Source organism: Neodiprion lecontei, chromosome 2 (assembly GCF_021901455.1).
Source record: "Neodiprion lecontei isolate iyNeoLeco1 chromosome 2, iyNeoLeco1.1, whole genome shotgun sequence".
In the NCBI taxonomy this organism is placed as follows: Eukaryota; Metazoa; Arthropoda; class Insecta; order Hymenoptera; family Diprionidae; genus Neodiprion; species Neodiprion lecontei.
In genome coordinates this window covers 35,196,653-35,217,666 of record NC_060261.1, presented here as the reverse complement: position 1 = coordinate 35,217,666, position 21,014 = coordinate 35,196,653, and the positions used below count along the sequence as shown (strand labels likewise).

The window sequence follows — 21,014 nt, the reverse complement described above, 5'->3', positions numbered from 1 at the left end:
TTATATTGCATGCTAACTGGCCATGCGCTGGAATCTAGCCTACAATACTGATAAACACATATCGTTATTTTTCACAGTATCAAATTAGCATTGACTAAAGTTTCAAGTTAAAATATAGTGTATACACATACATTCATTTACGTTAAAAATAGATTCATACTCCATGACCGATTAACAAAAATTGTTCATAACCTGACAGCCTTGCGAAGATGACGGGTCGAGTGATACCGGAACAAAGGTTCCTGAGTCGTGCCTTTACTTCGCGAGTTGCTCTAGCACTTTTAATACTGATAATTTTCTTCGGATTCCCGGCTCTCTGCGGGGGCCACGGACATTCACACGATGAACCTCCAAGCTTCAAATACAGCCAAACGGCAAACCAAAAGTTTCACGAATCCGCTGATCTCAATCATCACCACGAGCCTCATCATCATCATCATCACCACCAGCACCACCATGAAAAATATCACGCCCACGCTTCCGCAGACTCTCGAACCTCTGACCCTCCTAAGGGTCGAGACTTGGCGTCTCTCTGGATAAATGCTGTCGGTTCAACCCTCTTGATCTCTGCTGCACCGTTCTTAATTCTGTTTCTGGTTCCATTGGACAACAGTAAAGAGAAAGAACCTTGGCTGAAAATGGTCCTGAGCTTTGCCTCTGGGAGTTTACTGGGTGATGCATTTTTACATCTGATTCCACATGCTCTTGAACCCCACTCTCATGCACATGACGATTCTCACGCTCATAGCCATGTACCACCAGGAGAACACGGACATGAACATGGGCATGATATGACTGTTGGCTTATCAGTTTTACTGGGAATAATAACGTTCCTTATGATAGAAAAAGGAGTGCGTTTAGTCAAGGGAAATCATTCACATTCCCATAGTCATACCGTTCCTGTCAAGGAAAAGAAGCAGACTAAGGCTTCCGACAAAGACAAGTCTGATGGCAATGACAACCAATCGTTGGTAAAGAAAACTGAACTCATCGAGGACATCAAGATTGCTGGGTATCTGAATTTGGCTGCTGATTTTACACACAATTTTACAGACGGACTCGCTATCGGTGCGAGCTACTTAGCTGGTAACAAAATCGGAATCACCACTACAGTAACTATTCTGTTTCATGAGGTGCCTCATGAGATTGGAGACTTTGCCATTCTCATTCAAAGTGGAGTTAGCAGAAAAAAGGTGATCTTTGTATTTATCATTCACATTGGTTCTGAATACAAGCCCGAAATTTTGTTAAGTATCTTCCAATCATTTCAATGTTCATTTTTCAGGCAATTTGGCTCCAGCTAAGCACTGCGCTGGGAGCTGTTACAGGAACATGCGTGTCCTTATTAGCTGAAGGAATGGGTAAGAATGAAAAATTTTATACATTTATCATAGCTCTGATTCTTGTTTGTAACTCATTAAGATTGATAGATTAGCTGTTATTTTTATAAGTGTCTGCCACTGATGTTTTGATATTCTGCGATTACAGGTGATTTCGCCACTTCATGGATATTACCGTTCACCGCTGGTGGCTTCATATACATTGCGACTGTGTCTGTAATTCCTGAACTTTTATCTGACACCAAATTTTGGCAGTCGATTAAGGAGATTATTGCCTTGTTATTCGGTGTTTTTATAATGGTGCAAATAGCAAAGTATGAATGAATAGTGATTGATACAGTGACCGTGTGCAGTACATGTATCTGTGAAAAATTTTCTTGCAAATTGTAGAAAATATTTTTTTCACGATATCATTTTGAGCTGCTAATAATTGTAAACGGAGTAATGTAATTAGTGACCATGATTGTTCGACTAGCAGCATGTACTTTTAGATAATTTAGCTACATAAGATTTTTTGTAGTTTCATTACTAGAAAGATTATTTTTCTTTGTTGATATTTTTCATACTTTACACATTTTTTTATATATGGCTATACATCGGGAACAATTCTTGAAGATTATGTGAGTAAAATTGTTGAGATTTGTTCGGTATCAAGAGATGTGAGTAGTTGCAAAGCTCGCGGATTTCAACCGTGTATAATTTATTTTTATATAACTATAAGTAGATTCAGACGTAATTTAGCTATGATGTGAAAACAAATTCCTGTGCAATCCAGTTGCTGTAATAATTATTATAGTCATTATTAACTTGAGGATATTCACGCATACATCACACGACATTAAAGTTGAACTACAATATATACTAATGTTGAATAATTATATGAAACCTATCATTGTTTCAGTATTCGCACGTTAAATTGGAAATATGCTTTTGCAGTAAAGTACCTTTCAAACACTTATTTCAGACTAATCACTTAGAAATAGGAATACTCAGTCATATTGTACACAAACTAAGTAAAACGTGCTTGAGATTTTATGATTTACTTGTAATGTGGCATTTTTAGTGCATATAATTGCGCATTTGATATTATCTGTTATTGAGTGTCATTGAGGTCAAAACAAAACACCTGACCAAAAATATATCAGGTGCCAAATGTTAATAATTATTCAATTAACTTACGAGGATGAATTTAGTAATGTTAACATAACGAAAAATTTAAAAAAATCACTATTTTGTAGTTTCTAAATGACTTTTCAATACGTAGTTATATTTTCAAAATATCAGAGTGTCTAGTTGCTTGATTATGGTTTACCGAATTTCAAACAATCCTGAAGTAGTGACAAAACGGTTTGTTTATCCTAAAAACACATTATTGCATTGACATTATAAACTTTAAACTCGTATCGACTTTGTAGCTTCTACAGTACTCAACCGTTGTAGAAGCTTAATTACTTAAGCACCGAAAGTTATTAAAATAAAAGAGTTGAAACAAAATTGATAGTGCTGTTCCAAAGAATACTCATTACTAGAACCTATGTTGAAAAACTTGACACATATTTTTGAATAATCTCGGACTGTACAATTATGTTCAATATGAGGCCACAAAAAAATAATACAAAGAGTCAACTCACCAAGATAACAAATATTAATAAAACTCTTGCTACATATGTGAATCTAAGAAGAAAGTAGTTTGTTAATCTCATCCAGGCAATCGTTTGCTTCTACCAAAGACTCTTTATTTTTCCGAGATTTTGATAATCTCCAGCCTTCCTGACATGATTTTTTAGCTGCATCGTAAAGACCTTTTTTTATGAAAACATTTCCCAGATTGACATGAATTGAACCAAGCTCTTCCATCTCTGGTAATTCCTTTCCTGTTTGGTAAAATTGGTAAATTAGTACGAGTGCAAATGCTCAGCATAAAACATAACGTTAATTAAAATCTGTAAGTCACCAATTTCTGTAGCTTTAGTTAAGTAATCGATCGCTCCATCGTTATCTCCTTTCATGAAACTTATTGTGCCGAGATCATTCAATAGGACAGCGGTCTGCTCGTGCTTCTCTCCATTAATTTTCAGTGAAACTTCATAAGCTTTGAGAAAGTATTCAAATGCCTTGTCATGCTTAGACTGAGACAAAAGGAGTCTGGCGTACCAATCCATGGTCATAGCCCAAAGAACAATAACATCCTCATCTTCTTCCCCCTTGTCTACCTTATCTTGGAGATGCTTTAGGCAAAAAGTATATCCATGCTCTGCCTTTCTGTAAAGGAAAAAAGAAGCACAGTAAATTATTATAATTATATCCGAATGATTGCGCTGACACTTCACAATGGTAAGTATGTTCAATCACAGTGGCATGCTGACCCGGTATCCCCTTGATGTTCAAATATCTTAGCCATTTTTAGACTCATGTGTAGAACCTTTATATCATTTTCTGGCGTTCCATTTGATATCAGCCTCTGCATTACAGAGACAAAGAGGGCCTCTGCTTTTTTGTACTCTCCAAGGTCAAAAGCCAAATTTGCCATCAAGTCATAGATGTATGTGACTGCCTGGTGATTCTGAAGCGCCTGAGCCTGGCGAAGGGCTACGTGCAACAACTGCTCTGCTTTTTTAAATTCTCCTTTCTGAAATGAATTAAATTAAGATGTGCCAAGAGCGCAGCGATCATAATGAATTTCGATCACGATTACTGGCAAAATAACATGACGTAACCTGAAATATAAAATCGTCTGCTACGTTCGACTGATATCACATTTCACCTGTATCATTAATATAGATCGTTTCATAGTCATAATGAAATCCGGCACTTTTTCGTCGTCCGACTCATCCGAACCAAATAATCCGAAAAACATGGCATTTCCTCCGATGACAAATTTTAAACCGTTGTTTGAGTTGTGGCGGTTATGGTGCTGTCGAATCGTTCCAAGCTGCGGAATCCACCTTCTGAAATTTCTATTTCCCGCACAACGAATCCACGACGACACCGGTCCATTTGAACCTAAATTGTAAACAATTCTCCTTCCACATAATTTTAACGCGCTAAATAATAATTTTTCTGCTGTCATTTCAGAACTGAAATGAACAATCAATTGAGATTGCGAAAGAGAACATCAGACGTGTTATTTTTCATCATAAAAATTTGCAAAATAGTTTGTAGTCTATTTCAAAATGTCTAAATAATGCCGCTGTTGCATTTTATTTTACTTAGCGATAATATCACGCAAACTTTCACAGCCAAATACGATAAATAATGGATAAGTAAAATTACAGATTACCCATTATCGTTAAGAAAAAATAAAATGTTGTAATATACGAATTATATCGTGACGATCGCGACCGTGTCGACGGTCGATTGTAATAGCATAGGTTTCTCTCTGATAGCATCACATCGACAGTCAGTCGTGCGAGTTTTGATCGAACTGGACCTGGTCGTTTCGTTCCAGTCACAGGCCGGAGCCATATTGGTTTCTTTCAAGTTCTCTAAGTGTTGCGGCAGGCTCTGAATTATAATTTGCAAAATGGCACGTCGAATTGCTGGGCCTACGATAAACTGGGCAGCGATGGCCGAAAGAGTTCCGGAGCCGCAAAAGCCATCTTTCCTAGCTTTCAAGACCAAGTCCGACCAGTATCTTCGTCGGTTAGTAAACCCATTTCGGCTCCACAATCTTCACAGATAAATTTTTAATCATTATGTAACAAATTTTCACAATGCGCCACTAACTAAAAATGTATCTAAATAGTCCTGCAATATTAGCAGCGACCTGGATTAATCTTGAATTGAAATTACCTTCTGCCATTTCGAATACCTATTAAAATGCACTCGTCACACATGCCAGAAAGTCACAAACTTTGCTTCTACTTTTTTCGTTAGCGAAAATTTAGTAGACCCCACGTTGCTCCTTGTTAGTTTTGTGGTAACAAAATTAAAATTCTTAATATTTGTTATAAGATTCCTTGCTGGTTTTTCCATTGAAAAATGTATTGTCACATGTTTAATATATGTCCTTTTGACGAAACTGAGGGGATATGAAGCAAATGGTTTTTTCCCTTTCGGTACCTCTTACAAACTTACTATTTGTATTTCATTCAAGACTCAATAGTTATTCATCATTATAGCATGCAAGCCAATCCTGAAAGCTTACCAAAATTTGATTGGGCCTATTACAAAAAAAACGTTGCTGCGGCTGGATTGGTGGACAAATTTCAAAAGGAATTTGAAAGCTTGAAAATTCCTTACCCTGAAGATAAATACACCTCAGCGGTGGAGGCGCAAGAAAAGGAAGTGGTAAGATATACCATCGTAATGTTACATGAAGATACTAACAGAAAATACCAAATAAATCATAAAACATTTTAGCACTCCTCAGTTGAAGCTTTTTTTAACTATTTACAGTACTGATATAATGAAGGACTGCTTCTCTTTCAGGCAGTTGAGATAAAGAAATTTATCGAAGAATCAAACCAGCGCATCCAAAACTATGAAGCCGAATTAACAAAGATTAGAAGCGTTATTCCTTTCGAAGAGATGACCTTGGAAGACTTTGCCGATTATTATCCCGAGGATGCTTTGAGACCATTGGACAAACCAACCTTCTGGCCACATGACGAAGATTCTGAGTTCACCGAAGAAGAACTCAAAAAACTTGCTGAAAAATGAAGCAATTGCAAGATTTGGTTTCAGTATAGTCCAAAATTAAACTGCAGGTATTATACTGCACGCTGAGAAATTGTAACACTCCACATGATCGATTACCATTGATAATGAATAACAAATATAGAGAACCATGTGCACTCTAGAAACGTGTAAATTTTTCAGTGTTAATAATGTAATGAATCATTGTTCAAATATTAACGAAGAAATAAATTAATAGAATATTATTTTATTATCTTACTTGGCATTGGCTACTATCAGTTCGAGGGGAATCATAATCCGAAGACATGTTTTGTCACTGTACACTATTGTGAATTTTATTATAATTCCTGTAATATACAGAAACAGCAATATCTCAGAACACACGCATACTGATGATTCACGGGAGTCTGACTCTCATTGTCAGTAACATGCCAGACGGACAAGTACGAAGATACTAGCCTTTATTACATTAATAATATTATACTTATTTTTGTTGCTGTTTACTATTCTAGATTTTGTGAAAAATTTCAATGTATGTACGTCACCGCCCAACGACAACACGCACGATAGAGCTGACGGAGCTCGCGTAACTGAAAGCCACTCACCCAAACTTCAAATTTTAGGCTTCGGACAATTCCATTGACTTGAAGTCGATACATTTTTATCATAATCGTCCTATACTATTTATCTTACTCCTACGGGCTTAGATACAACTAAACTAAAAATATGGGAGGCCACTTGCTCCGACACCTCATTCAAATAGCAGTCGTGATTGAGATAAATCTAACTAAGGTGGTGAATAAAATTGTATCAGTTTGATCGTCCAATGGCCAAACCGTGCGGAAATCAAAACCTCCCGCGCAGCTTCAAATTTTCAGTACATTTTTTGTTATTGTTGTCTTTAATTTTCTCCATAATTCGTCGATTTTATATCCGCACTTGGCCAGCCCCGTAATCAACGAATGAACGCAGCTTCATGTAAATTGTAGGTATCAAATTTTAAAGGAGGATCAGTGAAGCTGCATTGTGAAAAAGCAACGGCATCAATATGATGAAAAACACTGATACGAAAGATAATTGACCTACGTTCATACGTCAAGAAATAGACGTTTTCAAGTGTATCTTGATTGTTATAATACAAGTACAATACAAAGAATCTTAATGCGGATCACTTCTTATTTACACTATATATTCGTCTAATGCACACTCACATAAAATTTTGTCTAAATTAGTTAAGGTTAAGATTAGGTTTTGACCAAACCTAAGGATCAAACCTAAGTTTGAAAAGTTCCTGCGTAGTCTCGATTGTTTTGCAGCAGCAGCACTCCAATGGAATTCATCGGTGGAGCGGTTAATTATTATGAATGTACTTTAAATAACTAATGAGTAGAAGACACGGGTCGACACTGGTTTCTCCAATATGACCAGCAGCGAACCCTGTGGAATGTTTTCAGATTCCGTAGCGTGTTTCCATTATTCTATGCATGATGGTATGGAGTATATATCTGTAAGTACCTATTGGTATTTTTAAACCCAATGATGAGCAGAATACGAAGTCGAACGACTCATAGCTTTTCATTAGTTACGTTCGGTGGATATATTGCTGTGGACCCGTGTCGACTAAAAATGTATAATTAGCGTGCTAATTACATTACATACGTAAAAATTCTCTAAATTGAAGTTCAGCACACCAGCTATGTGATTTGTTACCGTAACACATAATGTATCAAGATGGATGTTTGTGATTGTGAACGTAAAAAAGTATGTATTCTCGCGTTTTACTAAAATAAAATTCACTAAGAACTGTAATGCTGTTGAGTTGGTAGAATTCGATTTCCCTACAGGGTAGGGACACGGTAAACATCAACATTCATTCCGGGGTTAAAAGATGTATTCTGGGCCGGCCATGTCTATAGCCCACCTGAACTTGTCTCTCTGAGTCTTATTGTAGATTTTTTCAATTGGAACATCGTATTTCTTGCACCTGTAAAAAAATTATATTACATTATCACCCCATGTAACAGTTATAATACGATATGAGAAATGGAATTTAAACGTATGGAATAACTAACCACGCAACACTAATCCGAGGGTCCAAATAGTTTAACTTTGATGTTCCTAGGGCGATTTCTTTATTTTCCTCTCGATCTGTAGCTTGGACTTCCAGTCTGGCCAACTGTTCTCTAAGTCGATCTAGCATTTTCTTCTTTTTCTCATACACTCTGCAATTCATAAACATGTTATTGAGTATTTACGTAAGGTGAAAAAAAAAAAAATTAAAAGAATAATGAACAGATATTTACACTTTCTCCTTCACAGAGCCATGTTTGGCATCACGTTTGGCGTCTTTGACCTGCATCTCTGCTTCGCTTATAGCTTCCTTCTTGGCTACAATCTTTGCCTTCAGGTTTTCCATTGACTTGGCATGGGTTTTTGGGACAGCCCGTTGATGGTTACACAAAATAGCCACGGCCCTGTTTGCCCTATTGTATGCTAATATTTTTTCGGCCACTGTATCGTCAGCATTTGTCAATTTTTCAAGCTGTTGCTGTAGCGTCCAAGACGCGTTGTAAGTTCTGAACACTTTAGCAGTAAGGCCTTCCATTAGTTCGTTCAAGTGTTTGTTCATAACTGTAGTGTTTAAACGATCAAAAAGATCGTCACCAGGTGACTTATTTTCCATGAAAAGTTGCACATTTTTGAAAACACGTTTCTCTACAGGTACTTCATTGTAATATCTGATTGAATCCTTTCCTAAATGAAAAATCAAAAGTTGTTATTTCAACAACAGCAATGGAGTGAAATAAGCTGATCCATTGTTCAGAGTATCATATATAATACATGCACATATATTATATATGGTATGTATAGATAGATACATATTGGAAAGTATATCTTACCTAGAAAATCAAACACTACCACAAAGTCTTTGCCATCTTTATGCTCATGTAGAGATATATGTTCAACTCGCAGAGAACAGCAGCCTACTGTATCTGCCTGGTCCTCGTCCTTTTCATTTCCAGCCCTGAGAGCGAGCTTGTCTATAAAGTACAAGGCAACAGCTCTTTGCCTGATGCGCATTTCTTTGCTCTTCCAGTCCTCACGATATTCAGCCCGGATTTTATCAATTGATTTTGCTAGTTTTCGGGCAATTTCGTACTTCTGCCAGTCTTTCTCTCCTTTCAACTTACTCGAAGGATTCAACATAACGTATTTCACCTGGCCTTGAACATTTTCTGTCCATGATGCCAACCACGTGACATTTGGATCATGCCTGACTTCTCGCCATTTGTGTCCGGGTGGAGGTTTTGGAATCACGGAGTCCTTGGAACAGTTAATCAACACGTCTTCTGGAATCACCTGAAATTCCAAAACTTATGGTGTCAATTGGTTGATCAGATATATCTACAGGAGAAGGGTGAAGAAATTTTCGATTTTAAGTAAACTGGGAAACAGGTTTGCAGTAAAGCGGAACAAATGATTGCAAAGATGACGTACCTAATTTGGCTTTTATTGAAACAATACAACAAGAAGATATTAATGTTCAAAACCCATACCCGTTTTTTCAGTTTTCCCATTTTAGGATGCTCACCACGGCCCCTGAACAGACCCGGTGGTTCTATCTTGAAATTGCCTATTTTTTCTTTGTGACCATCAATGGTGCAAAACCCATATTCTTTTTGAATCTCCTCATTTTGTTCCTTGATTTTCTTTTTCTCTTCCTTAGACATTGCCTTCCGCTCTTCGCTTTTCTGTAGGAAATACGCATGCATTTCTTTGAAGTTACACTTTGACAGTTCCATTATTTTCGACCTCTCAGATTCAGTCATCACATCTCGCCAGTCAGTGAAGAAATTGGTGTTGAATATCTTCTTGGTCGTGTAGTCGTGATCTAACATTCGGGCATAGAAAGTTGCAACTTCCTCAGTTTCTGGTTTCAATTTCATCTCTTTACCATTATAATAAAATTTCACATCTTGTGGCAATGGTTCGTAATCCGGAGCAAATACAGGACCCTTGTGTTCTAAGAAGTTCCATTTTGTCCTATCATTTTTTTTTTCTTCCTCCCACCTAAAATGTTTTAAAGACAAGAAAAACAATTGAAATAAAAAAATTATTATTCATCACATCACCTAAATTTCTTCGAGTGAACCGTAACCAGCAAAGTTTGATGAATTGTTCGGGATCGCGATTCAACGTGATATGAAATGGGAGGGTAACATAACCTCACAATTTGGATTTTAAAGCCGTCACAGACAGGAGACCGTTTGAGCATGAGAGAATGCTGTGTATTGCACATGGTATTTGTGAGTATTACACAAATTTTATTCCATCTTGGGCAGCAAAATTTCCCGTTATTCGGCAACAATCTGTTCATGCTTCACAGACAGGGCAATACAAATGCAGCAGGCAATACAAATGCAGCATACAGGCTCCACGGGCTACGGCCATATTGGATTTTAACTAGGAGCAGTTTTTTTTTTTTTTTTTTTTTTTTTGCGAGCTTGAAGTAGGATCTAGAGTACACCAGAATATAGTCACTATACGCAACATATAATAAACTAATCTCATTATATTTAGGTTCGTATACTACACATGGGCCACAAAACGTCGATTATAGATGGAAAGATGAGGGAAGACTAAGACAACCTTTTCCTACTTTCCAACCGATGTCTCAGTGAACTAGCCCAGAGTATCAATGAACCCAGAGTAGTATTCGCTACTACCCATTAATCTTATACTCATTGGTAAATACATTTGACTCACCATTTCCAGACTTCTTGTGATTCCTCCTCTTTCTTTTTTCGTGGTGATGTTTCTGATTTTACAGTTTTGCTGGTCTTCTTTTTTACTTTAGTCTGAAAAATTTGGTTACAATTTTTGGGGTAAGAGTGAAAAACGCGGTATTTGTGATTTCAAAAAGTAGGACAAGCAAAGGAATGCTCAGGTACCTGTTTATAGTCATTCTCTTCTTCGTCTTCATCGTCCATATGTTTCCTCTTTTTCTTCTTCAACTTTGCAGTTTCTTTTTTTACCTTCTTGCGAGATGAAAGAGGGATATCTTCCTCATCGGAAGATTCAATTTTCCTTTTTACCATCGATGATGAGCTGTTTGTTCTAACATTCTGTTGTAAGAGATGTCAATCTTAATAGGAAGTAATATATATCTCGTAATTAGGAGCAAACTACAGCTTAAGACAAAATATTCAGTAACTTCTATGTAACGGAGAAAATAGATTATTGCTCACTATGTTTTTGCCAAGTTTTTGTAACATTTAGATAAAATAAGAATTGCCCAACTGATCAAGATCTTTGTCTCGAGATGACATAAGATTAGTATGTTAGAATATACTGCTGCCAGCAACCAATGTTTTTGGGATAGGGAAGAATTCGCGAGAATATTGTAAGGGGAATTCTAGGTTAGAAAACGAAATTCCCACGCTATTATTAAGATTCTGAATTAAATTTCTATTATTTAAAAAATCCAGTTCGTGAATTTAGGTTAGATTGAACAGCCTTTGAATCGAAAATTCAAAACATTCCCGGTAAACCTATCACGAAGCAAAAAAAATTTAGTCAAACAGATGTCAAGCAGATTGGCAAACAAAAAAATAAATAATTGACAAGACGGAGCAGCATCAAACTGGACGAACAAAAAAAAAAAATGAATTATCAGTTCAGTGTTATCTAGTTATTGAAATATTGAGGAAAGAACACGTCTATCAAATCCTCTATATTTAATACCAAGAATAAAACACACAGAAATGTACAACAACGAACAACGTGCCATGCCTGACGACGTACCGCCAAGGATGGTTTGTTCCGGTTGCCAGAGTGAAGGCCATCTTTCCACTGAAAACACCAAGTCTATTGAAAATCTTGGAAGAGGCCAAACTACTGTCACTTTGTGTTAATTAATACATAACCCTGATTAAGTTGATTGAAACGTTTGAAACTTAGTGATATTACTGACAAATTTATATTGTCTAAATACCGAAGTGCTGAAATTGTAACGATGTATTAAAATTGAAACTGGATAGCATATGATATAAATATTTACCAGAGGCACATCCTCTTCAGACTCCTCCTCAGTTTTAATAGTAGTGTTGTGGAGATCAGAAAGTCTTGTGTCATTAGCATCTGTGGAATCCATAGTTGCATCTTTGTTCCACTCTTCCTCACCGTCATCCTCCTCTTTAATGTAAAGAGTCTGCTCCCCGCCGCTATCGTCATCGACATCATCATCATCATCAAACGTCTGCGTGAACAATGATGAAAATGCATAATTATTTAAAATTTTTTCAATAAAATGTGTGAGTCATAAACCATCGATAAACTCTGGTTTTATAAAAAAAAACTTTACGCGTAGATAAAAAAAATCAATAGCACCAATTATTACAAAAACATTGAATAACAGCTACCTCTTTTACCTGATGCTTGACAGGGTCAACTTGATACTGGTAATCTTGGTTCACCACTGGTTCTATCTTAGGCACCAACTCAGGCTCAGTTTTTGGTTCCACTTTAACTTTTGTCTCATCTTTGCTTTTATCTTTTTTCTCATCTCTGTGTTTAGCTGAAAATTTATTGTCAACTTGTGAGAACTAGGAGCAAAGAAAAGGTAAGTGTGACCATGCAAAAAAGGATTCAACAACATGTAAAACGTAAAATTACAAACTACTAATTTCATAACTCTTTACATCTTTCTTTGTCTTGGCGACGACGATCCTTGTCTTTATCTTTATCCTTGTCCTTATCGTGGCGATGTTTGTCTTTATCTGATGATCGATGCTTGTCCTTTTCAGTAGTTGAATGTGACGAACTATGCCTATCCTTGTCTTTATCAGAAGAATGCTTTCTATCTTTGTCCTTATCCTTTGAAGATGTTTTATCCTTGTCGCGAGAGCTAGAACTTGAGCTCGACTTGTGCTTCTCCTTCTCTCGCGAACTTTCCTTGTCCTTAGAACTGGAACTTGATTTGTGATGGTCCCTGTCCTTGTCTTTGCTTGAAGTTGAACTACTTTTATGATCTTTATCGCGGCTCGATGAAGAACTACTTTTCTTTTCTTTTTCTGACTCCTTAATTTTGTCTTTGTCCCTGCTGCTATGCTTGTCTTTATCCTGAAATTTTCAAGTCACACATCAATATTTGCAATGACGCGGTACCAAAGTATGTGAAAATCTAGGGAAAAAAAATAATACCAACCTTGGAGGAACTCGAACTGTGCTTATGCCGATCCTTGTCCCTATGTTCGCTTTTGTGACTACGTTCTTTGTCCTTGTCCTTACTTCTATCTTTATCTTTGTGCTCGGATTTCTGTGGGCGCTCTTTATCCTTGTCCCTATGCTCAGATTTGTGCTCTTTTTTGAGGTCATACCCATTGGACATGCCATTTAAATGGGAATCTAACAGTGAAGAAAAAACACACTGAAGCAATGTTTTGATAAGAGTCTGGTATTGGTTTATCGTAGGAACCAGAGTGGAACAAGATATGGTATATGCGATGCATACTATTGTTTTAGGATATGACCATAACTTGACAATAGCTTTAAATTAGAATGAAGACATCAATGTCAATGGGGCAGAGTTTATTTAAAGTGAAATACTTATGAGAAATAAGGGTACTGGTAAACAGAAAGAGCCAAGGAACAAAGAATCCTGTATTTCTCGATAATAGCCGAAACTATCGACAGGTTTTCGCATACGTAAAAAAGGAGGGAGGGGGAGTTCCTGCAACCGGGATACCCGTTACACGTAAGTACGGGAGATTTACGGACGAGCAGAGGTGATGCACGCGACGAACGAACGCGGCGTAGACATATGATGGAGTGTGCTATGAGATTCTAGTTGAGGGAACAGGAGTGCGGGGAAGGGGTATCGCAGCCAGGTAGAGGGTAGCAAAGGGGTGAGAGGATCGGGAATCTTACCTCCATGATTCCCGGCCGCACTGCTGTTCTCCTTGGCTCGTTTCTCCTGAAATTGAAACTGAATGAGATAATCAGAATACTTCATGAGCTTAGGAACGTTTGCAGTACGGAACAGGCCAAGCTGCGGGCCGACGAACGTTCGAAATAGCAACGTAAGGTCCGTAGATTGCTCGCAACATCTTGTGACATCGTGCTACGTGGGGACTTAGCCGCAGACGCCATTTTGGGACTTAGAAAAATTCGCGTCTCTCGTCGAGGTTGTCAAGAGAAAACCGACCCAACGGTCAATATATCGGAAAATCCGAGCACCTACGACGGTTCAAGAGATTGGAAACGAGGATGGTAGACACTTACCGGGTTGGATATTGGCTGGGAGGTGGCCTGATCGAGATCCATTAGTAACGTGCGACCGCAACAGATAAACGACACCAGACGACACTACGCGCAATGCTCTCGCTAAGAGCTCTGGGAGACAGACCGGACGAACGGCCGGGATGAACCTGGCAGCGTCTAAGTGCCCGAAACGCAAAACTGCGCATGCGCTTCTCGAAGCACACCGGATGAGTTCGGCAAACCTCGGTGGTACTCGGCCGAGTGCCAATGCCCTCGATTCAACTCCACTCGCCACGGGACATGGGCCGTTTCGCCTTTTCTTCTTCTTACTTTTATTTTTGTTTCTCCCCTTTGAGTTGTCTCTCCTCTACCTGGACTCTGCTCGCTGCCTTCCGGGCAAATGAGTGGATTTTATTAGGAACGGTTGGAACTTTTTTCGGATGCTAGTAGTTTCATGCAAGCGTTTCCTAGGCAAATTCATCAGCCGAATTTTTAATGCTTATTATATTAGTCGATAATCTGTTCAAAATTTAAAAGAAAATAGTTGTTACCGGCCGCGCCAATCTCTCACACTTGCATAGGTGAAAAATTATTCAACTTACCACGCATTAATACAATAATACCTTTAATTGGTATTCATTGAAATAAGTCATTGATGGTACAGCTAGATTATTATAAGTGTATAGAATTTTGTTCACTCAATAAATAAACAACGTGCTGGAGCTTTTTCTTATTGTATGAAAAATTTATTATTTTTAAGCCGCGATATTTCATTATATCTATATAATTTCGGGATTTTATTACAGATTAGAAACGATCAGATCAGGTATTGGCAAACAATAACGTTCTTCTGTCACTTGATTGTGAAAAAAATTCAAAAAAATTGAGAAATTTAGTTGATGATATCTAAATTTATAAATTATGTGGTTATAAGAGTATGATGAACAATTGGTTAGCTAGGCTTGTTCTGAGCCTTCTTCCCAAGTTATATGTCTATGCTTCTTCCCAGTACGGGCCAATTAGACAAAAACATTGTAAACCTTGGAATATTACATTTCGTTGCCTATAGATATTTAAATATAATAAAATAATTCCTATTGTGTCGCGTAGACAGTAAACCCCGCGAAATATAGGTATACCTACATATTTATCTTCAAACTTTAAAGTACTCAGGTTTTCCCTCTGCATTCCACGTTGTTTTCATCTTTTGAAAAGCAAATACGGCATACAAAGCTGTAATATAAGATAAGAATTTTAAGATGATAAATTAAATTTTTATTGTATACATAAATTGACTATGTTAAAGTCACTCACATGTCGCTTCCCATTCTGGTAGTGAAAGAGTGCCAATTTTTCTGTGTCCAGTTGAATTCTGCATATACTGTGCTGCATACCGATAGTCTTCGGGATTCTGACCGAGAAGAGGAGCTTCGTGACAAGGAGGATACGTCTCGAGAGCTCGCATTTTGCCAAGCAACGACCTTCCCTCACTTTTCATTCTTTCGTAAAAGTTCTCAAATCTGTACAGAAGAAGCATATTAATGTTAGCTTCGATGTCTCTTTGAATGAGATATATTTCTTACCTTTCAAACATAACAAGCTCCAAACCATATTTTAAAGCTAGTTTTGCGAGAGTTGGTAGATGTACAAGAAATTCTGGACAGTTGACAACCTCTTCCAAATGAAAGTTGTACTTGGCTCCAAACAATGGAGGTTTTACTTTGTCTTCGCATAGAAACTCTACACTGTATATGTCATTTCCAAACTTGTTGGTATCACTCTTTTGCCACCGAGATCTGTGCATAGACATAGACGAAAAATGAAGTATCAGCAATGTACAGCCTTCATTTCTGAAGAATCGATTTGTACACTTGTACTTCTGTTACATACACGAGGTCGTAGGCATCAGGTATAGTGCCAATAAAATATCCTCCCGGCCTCAGGCTTTCGCCTGCATTCCTGAGCATGCACTCAGCCTGCTGTACTGACTCAAAGCTGTAGTGGAATGCAAACTGACAGCTCACTAGATCGAGCTGACAGCTGGCATCCTTGTATTTTTCCCTCAGTCTAACCTGATATAACAAGTTTTTATCAGTCAATAACTAGGAAAAAGAATTTACGTGAACGAACCTTTGTGCAGTCGGCGGAAATGAATTCTGCAGTAAAGACTGGTGCGAATCCTCGATTGTTAGAACTTCTGTTCAAAAGATCATTGTAGCGACTCTGGCATTGCTCCACGGACACCTCAGCTATGTCCGCACAAATTAAGTGGGTGATATTTGCCTTTGACCATTTCAAAAGATCTCCACCCTTGCCACAGCACATATCGAGAACTTTGAATGGAGCCCTATGGCCTTTACCCTGACGTGCCTTTCCCAGATACTCACCTATGTGAAAAAGACACTATTTTTTATATCTGCATTTATTAAGTAGGCAAATAACTATCATTATAACTATGGTAATTATGAAATTAGTTTTATAAATTAGTTTCACCAAACAGGCATTGAACAGCCGATTAACTTTGCCAGGATGAATTTGAATACAAAATAATGGTTAATCTTACTTATCAGCATGCTTTTGATCCAGTTGTTGAAATTCCTCATGTGAACAATGCGGCTTTGAGATCTCTGAGTCAGGCCTTTCGATTCGAGTGTATTATAATGCTTCGTTACCAAAGCTGAATTTCCAGCTAACTTGTCACCTGTTGAGAGGTCTGACGGAATACTAGATTCCTTTGTCTGAAATTTGTCAACTTATCAATACAGCAAGGATTAAGGTCCTGTGAAAAGTATAGGAAGAGGCAAATATGATTCATATGAGACGTTTGCAATATTACATTTGAAGACGAGCAACAAATATACACATGTGTAACTATCATTGGATGATCAACGGTAAGTGATTTTTTCAGGTATCTAGATGATTAAAAATTTGTTATTCATCCAGGTATGTATTAGCATGTTATTTTTTCATATAACTTGATGATCAAGAACAGGATTCGGGAACGAGTTTCAAAAATGACGGAATATTGTTTTAGATCGAGCGGGTTGTTGACAAAGAATTTTCTCTCAAGGCATCTCTGAATTTCAGATATTTACAGTACATAAATTTTCAAAAAATTATTACATTATGTTTTGAGAACTTTTCCGACAGAGGACGTTCCCGCGAGTAAAAAGCATCCTTTGGGTTAGGATTTCCTTGAAATACCGCAATTTCAAAATCACGCATCACCTTTCGCAGTGTCAGGGTCGCCTATCAAAAAATACACTGTGGAATCGTAAATAAAATAAACAATTCCGATTCACCCTACAGAGTAACTTGTTACTTGCCGAACAATTTTGTTCTATTAGACGTGAAATATGTAGAATGTCATGAATACCCGAACGAACAATGTGTCATTGATCATCCGATTATCCAAAAAATAACATGCTAATAATCGCATAGGTAATACCACAGTAATTCGTATGAATTGTTTTCTTTCGTGTAAACAAAACGGGAGCGAGAACATAATTGTTCGCGACAACGCGCACAGTAAACTTTGATATCTAAACTATAATGTCTCACCTGTGCATCTTGTCTAGTATCGTCCGCTGCTTCATCATAACCTTCGCCGCTTTGTTTGGTTGAGTCTTCGTCGACTAATTTTCGTTTTTCGGCTGTTCTTTTGCCAGTACTTCCACGATTATCGAGAGTCTCGCCAGATACGGTTGAATCATGCGAAGGAGTCCGGTTACCTTCATTTTCATTCGCGGGACCCGTTTCTTCGGGCGAAGAAGACATTTTTTAATAGAAATAATAACCCCTTAGAATATGTCTGGATTAAATGATATGAATTTCACGGTAATATATTTCATAAAAGCTACTTTGTCATTAATATCGCAAAGTATATTCTGATCATCAGAATCATTCCAGATTGTGTCACCGATCGTTCCCATGTATTTGCGATAACGGTGTAAATACTCTACTGGGTAAACCAGTGCAATTATAAATTTTCAAAAGCACTCGAGGAGTTGGAACCCGTGTGTATTTACCGACACCGCAACATTGAATGGTTTTCTGACAACTGCACGAAGTTTGCTGCGGTTCGAGGTGGACGAAATTGTTGCATATTCTACAATCTAGTAATATACACCGTACGTGAGAAAAAGTCGATAATCGGATCTCTAGTACATTAGATTTTTCCATGTTGGTAAGGCACCTACACTGATAATTCACATCACATGAAATAGAACGCGCTCTTTGGTTAAAACGTAAAACACCGCTACATCGTCTGCTACCATACTAAACTACATACCGGATAAACTACCACATATGTAATCCGTACTATTGATGTGATACCGTGAAGCACTTGAATTCATAAATCGAGTCTGATGGTAGAGTGTATCATCAGCTTCACTGCTAAAAAATAATGGAACTGTTTATAGGACGAGCTTGTCTAAGGCTAGTCAGTTCGCCTGTGAAACTGTCAAGGAATCTAGCACACCTGCAAACATCTTTTCCGGGTTATGAGAGACGCCGCTGCTTACCACAAGGGCAAAAACTTGGGACATCGGTTTTCGGTAGGTCGGTGATTCGAATCTTTCTAAGTATCGTCGAAGGATATGATCCCTAGAAAATGTAATTTATTTTCAGAGATGTATTGTCAACCCTCATTGACACAAGTTTATAAAACGAAACAAATAGAAAGGCGTAACCCTTGCAACATTACTGGTTTTGCTCAGCGTCGGTTCTTTTCCAATCAACCTAACAAAGATTGCAATACTACTTCAACTCCTGTGCAGCAGTTAACTGTCTTTCAGAAAATGAAACGGATGACCAAAGACTACTGGTACGTTCTCATACCGGTACATGTAGTTACATCGGCTGGCTGGGTACTGATATTTTACGTGGCAGCTAAAAAGTACGTATAGATTTACAAAGGTCTTGGATCAAGCCAAAGATTCCCATTTTAACAAGGAGACAAGGCTACGCATTCATAATACAGCAGGTTACTCTTCATTTTTTAGTAGCGTCGATGTGATTTGGATATTGGAGAAGTTGCATGTTAGTGAAAAGTATATTGAGGCTCTACGAGGTTCCAGTGCTGGCTTCTGGGCTATAGTATATGCATTATACAAAATATTTACACCCCTTCGATATATGGTTACTGTTGGTGAGTCAGAGCTTTCTCAGGTATATTCAACGAGATAAGATTATAATTTATGATTTACTGTTCTTCTAGGAGGTACAACATTAGGCATCAGGTATCTTCGCAAAATGGGTTACATGAAATCGAAACTTCGAACAACTCCTACACAAGTAAGCAATAATGTTACAGGATATTTCAATTTTAATTAGCTGAATAAGTAATTTACATTAAGAATATATTTTGTTTGCATCATATAGAAGCCACAAAGTGCAGAACAGAGTGTTTCTGAGCACAAGAAAAGTTACGGAAAAGTAGGGTGCAAGGATGGTCAAACGCAAGCTGATCCACCAAAAACGTAGTACATGTTTTGTATGCCTATGGTTGGCTGCCAGGATGTTTGATAATTTAATATGAGCCATGCTCCCTAATGCCAAATTTGTGGTATCCTGTAAATGATGTATTGAAATGTTTGTAATAAAGTATGGAGAATAATGTTTTAATCAGGATTTTTCATTTACCTGATTTCAATGGCTTTTGATTATATCGGCTAAAAATTTAGAAAAATTGACTTCTTTTCCAGCTCACATTACTAATGTATCAAGTAATATCAGTTTTAAATTGGTTTCCCTAGTAAATTTGATTGTATGTCAAGTTTGCTTTTATATAGTCATCTGATAAGATTGTGATCTCTTTGCATGCGGATCGTTGTGGTCAATGATAGGAAATCAGTCCACACCAGACTCTAAAGTAGGGCATATTTAATGTAAATAAATACGTTCTTTTCTCGTGCGCCTGTAAGAGTCTACCTGTTCAACCTTGGAAACTTCATGACCAATGATAATGTTTACATTACCTCATAGTATTCTATGTGGCAATGACTTTGTACGCCACTTCGTTCTATTTAAATATAATATGTATGTGTGTATATCTACAACAATTAATACTAAGTTGAGCCCAAACGAAAAACAATTACCGTATTGTTCCGAATATAAGTAGAGGTTTTTTGCTGTCGATAGTATCTGCCAAAGTCGTCTTTGTCTTATGGGTGAGTAACTAATAAAAACACCCTGAAATACTGTCTCAGAATTGGGAGTCGTCTTAGATGCGGAAACGGCTTACACTTTGAACAATACGATATAATACGTACATAAACATTGCGGAGTATGATTGTAAATAGTTTTTGGCAGCTTATTTTGATCGTGGATTACTAATTTAATTCCAAACTGGCCTCTTTTTTTTTCGTAGCAAAATCATGTTTTTTGATCATCTGTTATTACATCACATTTGTATTGCGTTCGATAATCTAGGTTTTGTTTGCAACTTACATTATGCTGTTAACAAGGTGTGCCACTGCATGGTAAAAATATGAATCAGTGGATAAGTTTATCAAAGTATAAATGTACGAATAAATTTTTGTTTGGGCGTACTGTAGTGAAGTAATTGGCCGCACCACAATCAAAATTCCGCTAAGTAATAATACACAATATTTACAAGAGACATAATTCGTCTTTCACAAAGTAACTAGCAACAAAAAATGATTTACTATTATGCATGAATATTCTATTATATCACAGTTGCCTATGCAACTCGGTATGTCCTTCTTGTTACTACGCCACACTCATTATGCCAAGAGTATCTTAGGCAATAAA

The 21,014-nt window shown here is 37.4% G+C and overlaps 6 protein-coding genes across 14 annotated transcripts; 3 read left to right on the top strand and 3 right to left on the bottom strand.

The window, feature by feature from the left end:
• Positions 1 to 25: 25 nt before the first annotated feature.
• LOC107217707 (protein catecholamines up) lies at positions 26 to 2,199 on the top strand. The gene is made up of 3 exons (XM_015655340.2): positions 26 to 1,193; positions 1,286 to 1,361; positions 1,489 to 2,199. Exons 1-3 carry the CDS (start codon positions 210 to 212, stop codon positions 1,662 to 1,664), a joined length of 1,236 nt encoding a protein of 411 aa, XP_015510826.1. The 5' UTR covers positions 26 to 209; the 3' UTR covers positions 1,665 to 2,199.
• Positions 1,912 to 4,631, bottom strand: LOC107217720 (tetratricopeptide repeat protein 19 homolog, mitochondrial). 2 transcript variants are annotated; one of them, XM_015655360.2, is made up of 4 exons: positions 4,105 to 4,631; positions 3,707 to 3,969; positions 3,295 to 3,602; positions 1,912 to 3,214 (listed from the first exon to the last, which is right to left on the bottom strand). In XM_015655360.2, exons 1-4 carry the CDS (start codon positions 4,408 to 4,410, stop codon positions 3,015 to 3,017), a joined length of 1,077 nt encoding a protein of 358 aa, XP_015510846.1. In that variant the 5' UTR covers positions 4,411 to 4,631; the 3' UTR covers positions 1,912 to 3,014. The 2 variants fall into 2 exon arrangements, with proteins under 2 accessions (XP_015510846.1, XP_046586963.1); XM_046731007.1 differs by having other exon boundaries at positions 4,058 to 4,629.
• A 113-nt stretch (positions 4,632 to 4,744) lies between these two features.
• LOC107217719 (ATP synthase subunit d, mitochondrial) lies at positions 4,745 to 6,223 on the top strand. The gene is made up of 3 exons (XM_015655358.2): positions 4,745 to 4,982; positions 5,462 to 5,630; positions 5,772 to 6,223. Exons 1-3 carry the CDS (start codon positions 4,864 to 4,866, stop codon positions 6,000 to 6,002), a joined length of 519 nt encoding a protein of 172 aa, XP_015510844.1. The 5' UTR covers positions 4,745 to 4,863; the 3' UTR covers positions 6,003 to 6,223.
• Positions 6,224 to 6,284: 61 nt separating this feature from the next.
• On the bottom strand, positions 6,285 to 14,427 carry LOC107217718 (DNA topoisomerase 1). 5 transcript variants are annotated; one of them, XM_046730992.1, is made up of 14 exons: positions 14,262 to 14,427; positions 13,908 to 13,953; positions 13,186 to 13,385; positions 12,680 to 13,100; positions 12,401 to 12,555; positions 12,040 to 12,237; positions 11,784 to 11,831; positions 10,931 to 11,104; positions 10,746 to 10,837; positions 9,536 to 10,049; positions 8,879 to 9,338; positions 8,282 to 8,732; positions 8,051 to 8,200; positions 6,285 to 7,962 (listed from the first exon to the last, which is right to left on the bottom strand). In XM_046730992.1, exons 1-14 carry the CDS (start codon positions 14,301 to 14,303, stop codon positions 7,860 to 7,862), a joined length of 3,054 nt encoding a protein of 1,017 aa, XP_046586948.1. In that variant the 5' UTR covers positions 14,304 to 14,427; the 3' UTR covers positions 6,285 to 7,859. The 5 variants fall into 5 exon arrangements, with proteins under 5 accessions (XP_046586948.1, XP_046586949.1, XP_015510843.1 ...); XM_046730993.1 differs by having other exon boundaries at positions 12,410 to 12,555; positions 14,262 to 14,426; XM_015655357.2 differs by lacking the exon at positions 11,784 to 11,831 and having other exon boundaries at positions 14,262 to 14,424.
• A 537-nt stretch (positions 14,428 to 14,964) lies between these two features.
• Positions 14,965 to 18,363, bottom strand: LOC107217703 (mRNA cap guanine-N7 methyltransferase). The gene is made up of 7 exons (XM_015655336.2): positions 17,802 to 18,363; positions 16,804 to 16,978; positions 16,371 to 16,627; positions 16,131 to 16,312; positions 15,824 to 16,036; positions 15,555 to 15,760; positions 14,965 to 15,473 (listed from the first exon to the last, which is right to left on the bottom strand). Exons 1-7 carry the CDS (start codon positions 18,015 to 18,017, stop codon positions 15,394 to 15,396), a joined length of 1,329 nt encoding a protein of 442 aa, XP_015510822.1. The 5' UTR covers positions 18,018 to 18,363; the 3' UTR covers positions 14,965 to 15,393.
• Positions 18,364 to 18,499: 136 nt separating this feature from the next.
• Positions 18,500 to 19,865, top strand: LOC107217729 (uncharacterized protein C18orf19 homolog A). 4 transcript variants are annotated; one of them, XR_006902756.1, is made up of 5 exons: positions 18,500 to 18,796; positions 18,870 to 19,137; positions 19,244 to 19,385; positions 19,459 to 19,535; positions 19,623 to 19,865. XR_006902756.1 is itself a non-coding variant. In XM_015655371.2 (5 exons), the coding sequence occupies exons 1-5, from the start codon at positions 18,743 to 18,745 to the stop codon at positions 19,722 to 19,724; spliced, it is 651 nt and encodes a 216-aa protein (XP_015510857.1). In that variant the 5' UTR covers positions 18,506 to 18,742; the 3' UTR covers positions 19,725 to 19,865. The 4 variants fall into 4 exon arrangements, 3 of the variants coding, with proteins under 3 accessions (XP_015510857.1, XP_015510855.1, XP_046586969.1); XM_015655371.2 differs by having other exon boundaries at positions 18,506 to 18,800; positions 19,244 to 19,389; XM_015655369.2 differs by having other exon boundaries at positions 18,509 to 18,796; positions 19,244 to 19,389.
• Positions 19,866 to 21,014: the final 1,149 nt, after the last annotated feature.

Bases quoted from the DNA above. Each gene is read 5' to 3' on its own strand.
- LOC107217707 (XM_015655340.2), top strand. From the start codon at position 210: ATGACGGGTCGAGTGATACCGGAACAAAGGTTCCTGAGTCGTGCCTTT. The intron at 1,194-1,285 runs GTGATCTTTGTA...TTCATTTTTCAG, and splicing joins GTGGAGTTAGCAGAAAAAAG to GCAATTTGGCTCCAGCTAAG. The intron at 1,362-1,488 runs GTAAGAATGAAA...CTGCGATTACAG, and splicing joins CTTATTAGCTGAAGGAATGG to GTGATTTCGCCACTTCATGG.
- LOC107217720 (XM_015655360.2), bottom strand. From the start codon at position 4,410: ATGACAGCAGAAAAATTATTATTTAGCGCGTTAAAATTATGTGGAAGG. The intron at 3,970-4,104 runs GTGAAATGTGAT...AATTCATTTCAG, and splicing joins GATCTATATTAATGATACAG to AAAGGAGAATTTAAAAAAGC. The intron at 3,603-3,706 runs GTCAGCATGCCA...TTTCCTTTACAG, and splicing joins GAACATCAAGGGGATACCGG to AAAGGCAGAGCATGGATATA.
- LOC107217719 (XM_015655358.2), top strand. From the start codon at position 4,864: ATGGCACGTCGAATTGCTGGGCCTACGATAAACTGGGCAGCGATGGCC. The intron at 4,983-5,461 runs GTTAGTAAACCC...TCATCATTATAG, and splicing joins TCCGACCAGTATCTTCGTCG to CATGCAAGCCAATCCTGAAA. The intron at 5,631-5,771 runs GTAAGATATACC...CTTCTCTTTCAG, and splicing joins AGGCGCAAGAAAAGGAAGTG to GCAGTTGAGATAAAGAAATT.
- LOC107217718 (XM_046730992.1), bottom strand. From the start codon at position 14,303: ATGGATCTCGATCAGGCCACCTCCCAGCCAATATCCAACCCG. The intron at 13,386-13,907 runs GTAAGATTCCCG...CTTCACTGTTAG, and splicing joins TGCGGCCGGGAATCATGGAG to ATTCCCATTTAAATGGCATG. The intron at 8,733-8,878 runs GTAAGATATACT...TTTTTCATTTAG, and splicing joins GGTAGTGTTTGATTTTCTAG to GAAAGGATTCAATCAGATAT.
- LOC107217703 (XM_015655336.2), bottom strand. From the start codon at position 18,017: ATGTCTTCTTCGCCCGAAGAAACGGGTCCCGCGAATGAAAATGAAGGT. The intron at 16,979-17,801 runs GTGAGACATTAT...GACAAATTTCAG, and splicing joins ATACTAGACAAGATGCACAG to ACAAAGGAATCTAGTATTCC. The intron at 15,474-15,554 runs GTGAGTGACTTT...CTTATATTACAG, and splicing joins ACCAGAATGGGAAGCGACAT to CTTTGTATGCCGTATTTGCT.
- LOC107217729 (XM_015655369.2), top strand. From the start codon at position 18,646: ATGGAACTGTTTATAGGACGAGCTTGTCTAAGGCTAGTCAGTTCGCCT. The intron at 19,138-19,243 runs GTACGTATAGAT...TTCATTTTTTAG, and splicing joins TTTTACGTGGCAGCTAAAAA to TAGCGTCGATGTGATTTGGA. The intron at 19,390-19,458 runs GTGAGTCAGAGC...CTGTTCTTCTAG, and splicing joins TCGATATATGGTTACTGTTG to GAGGTACAACATTAGGCATC.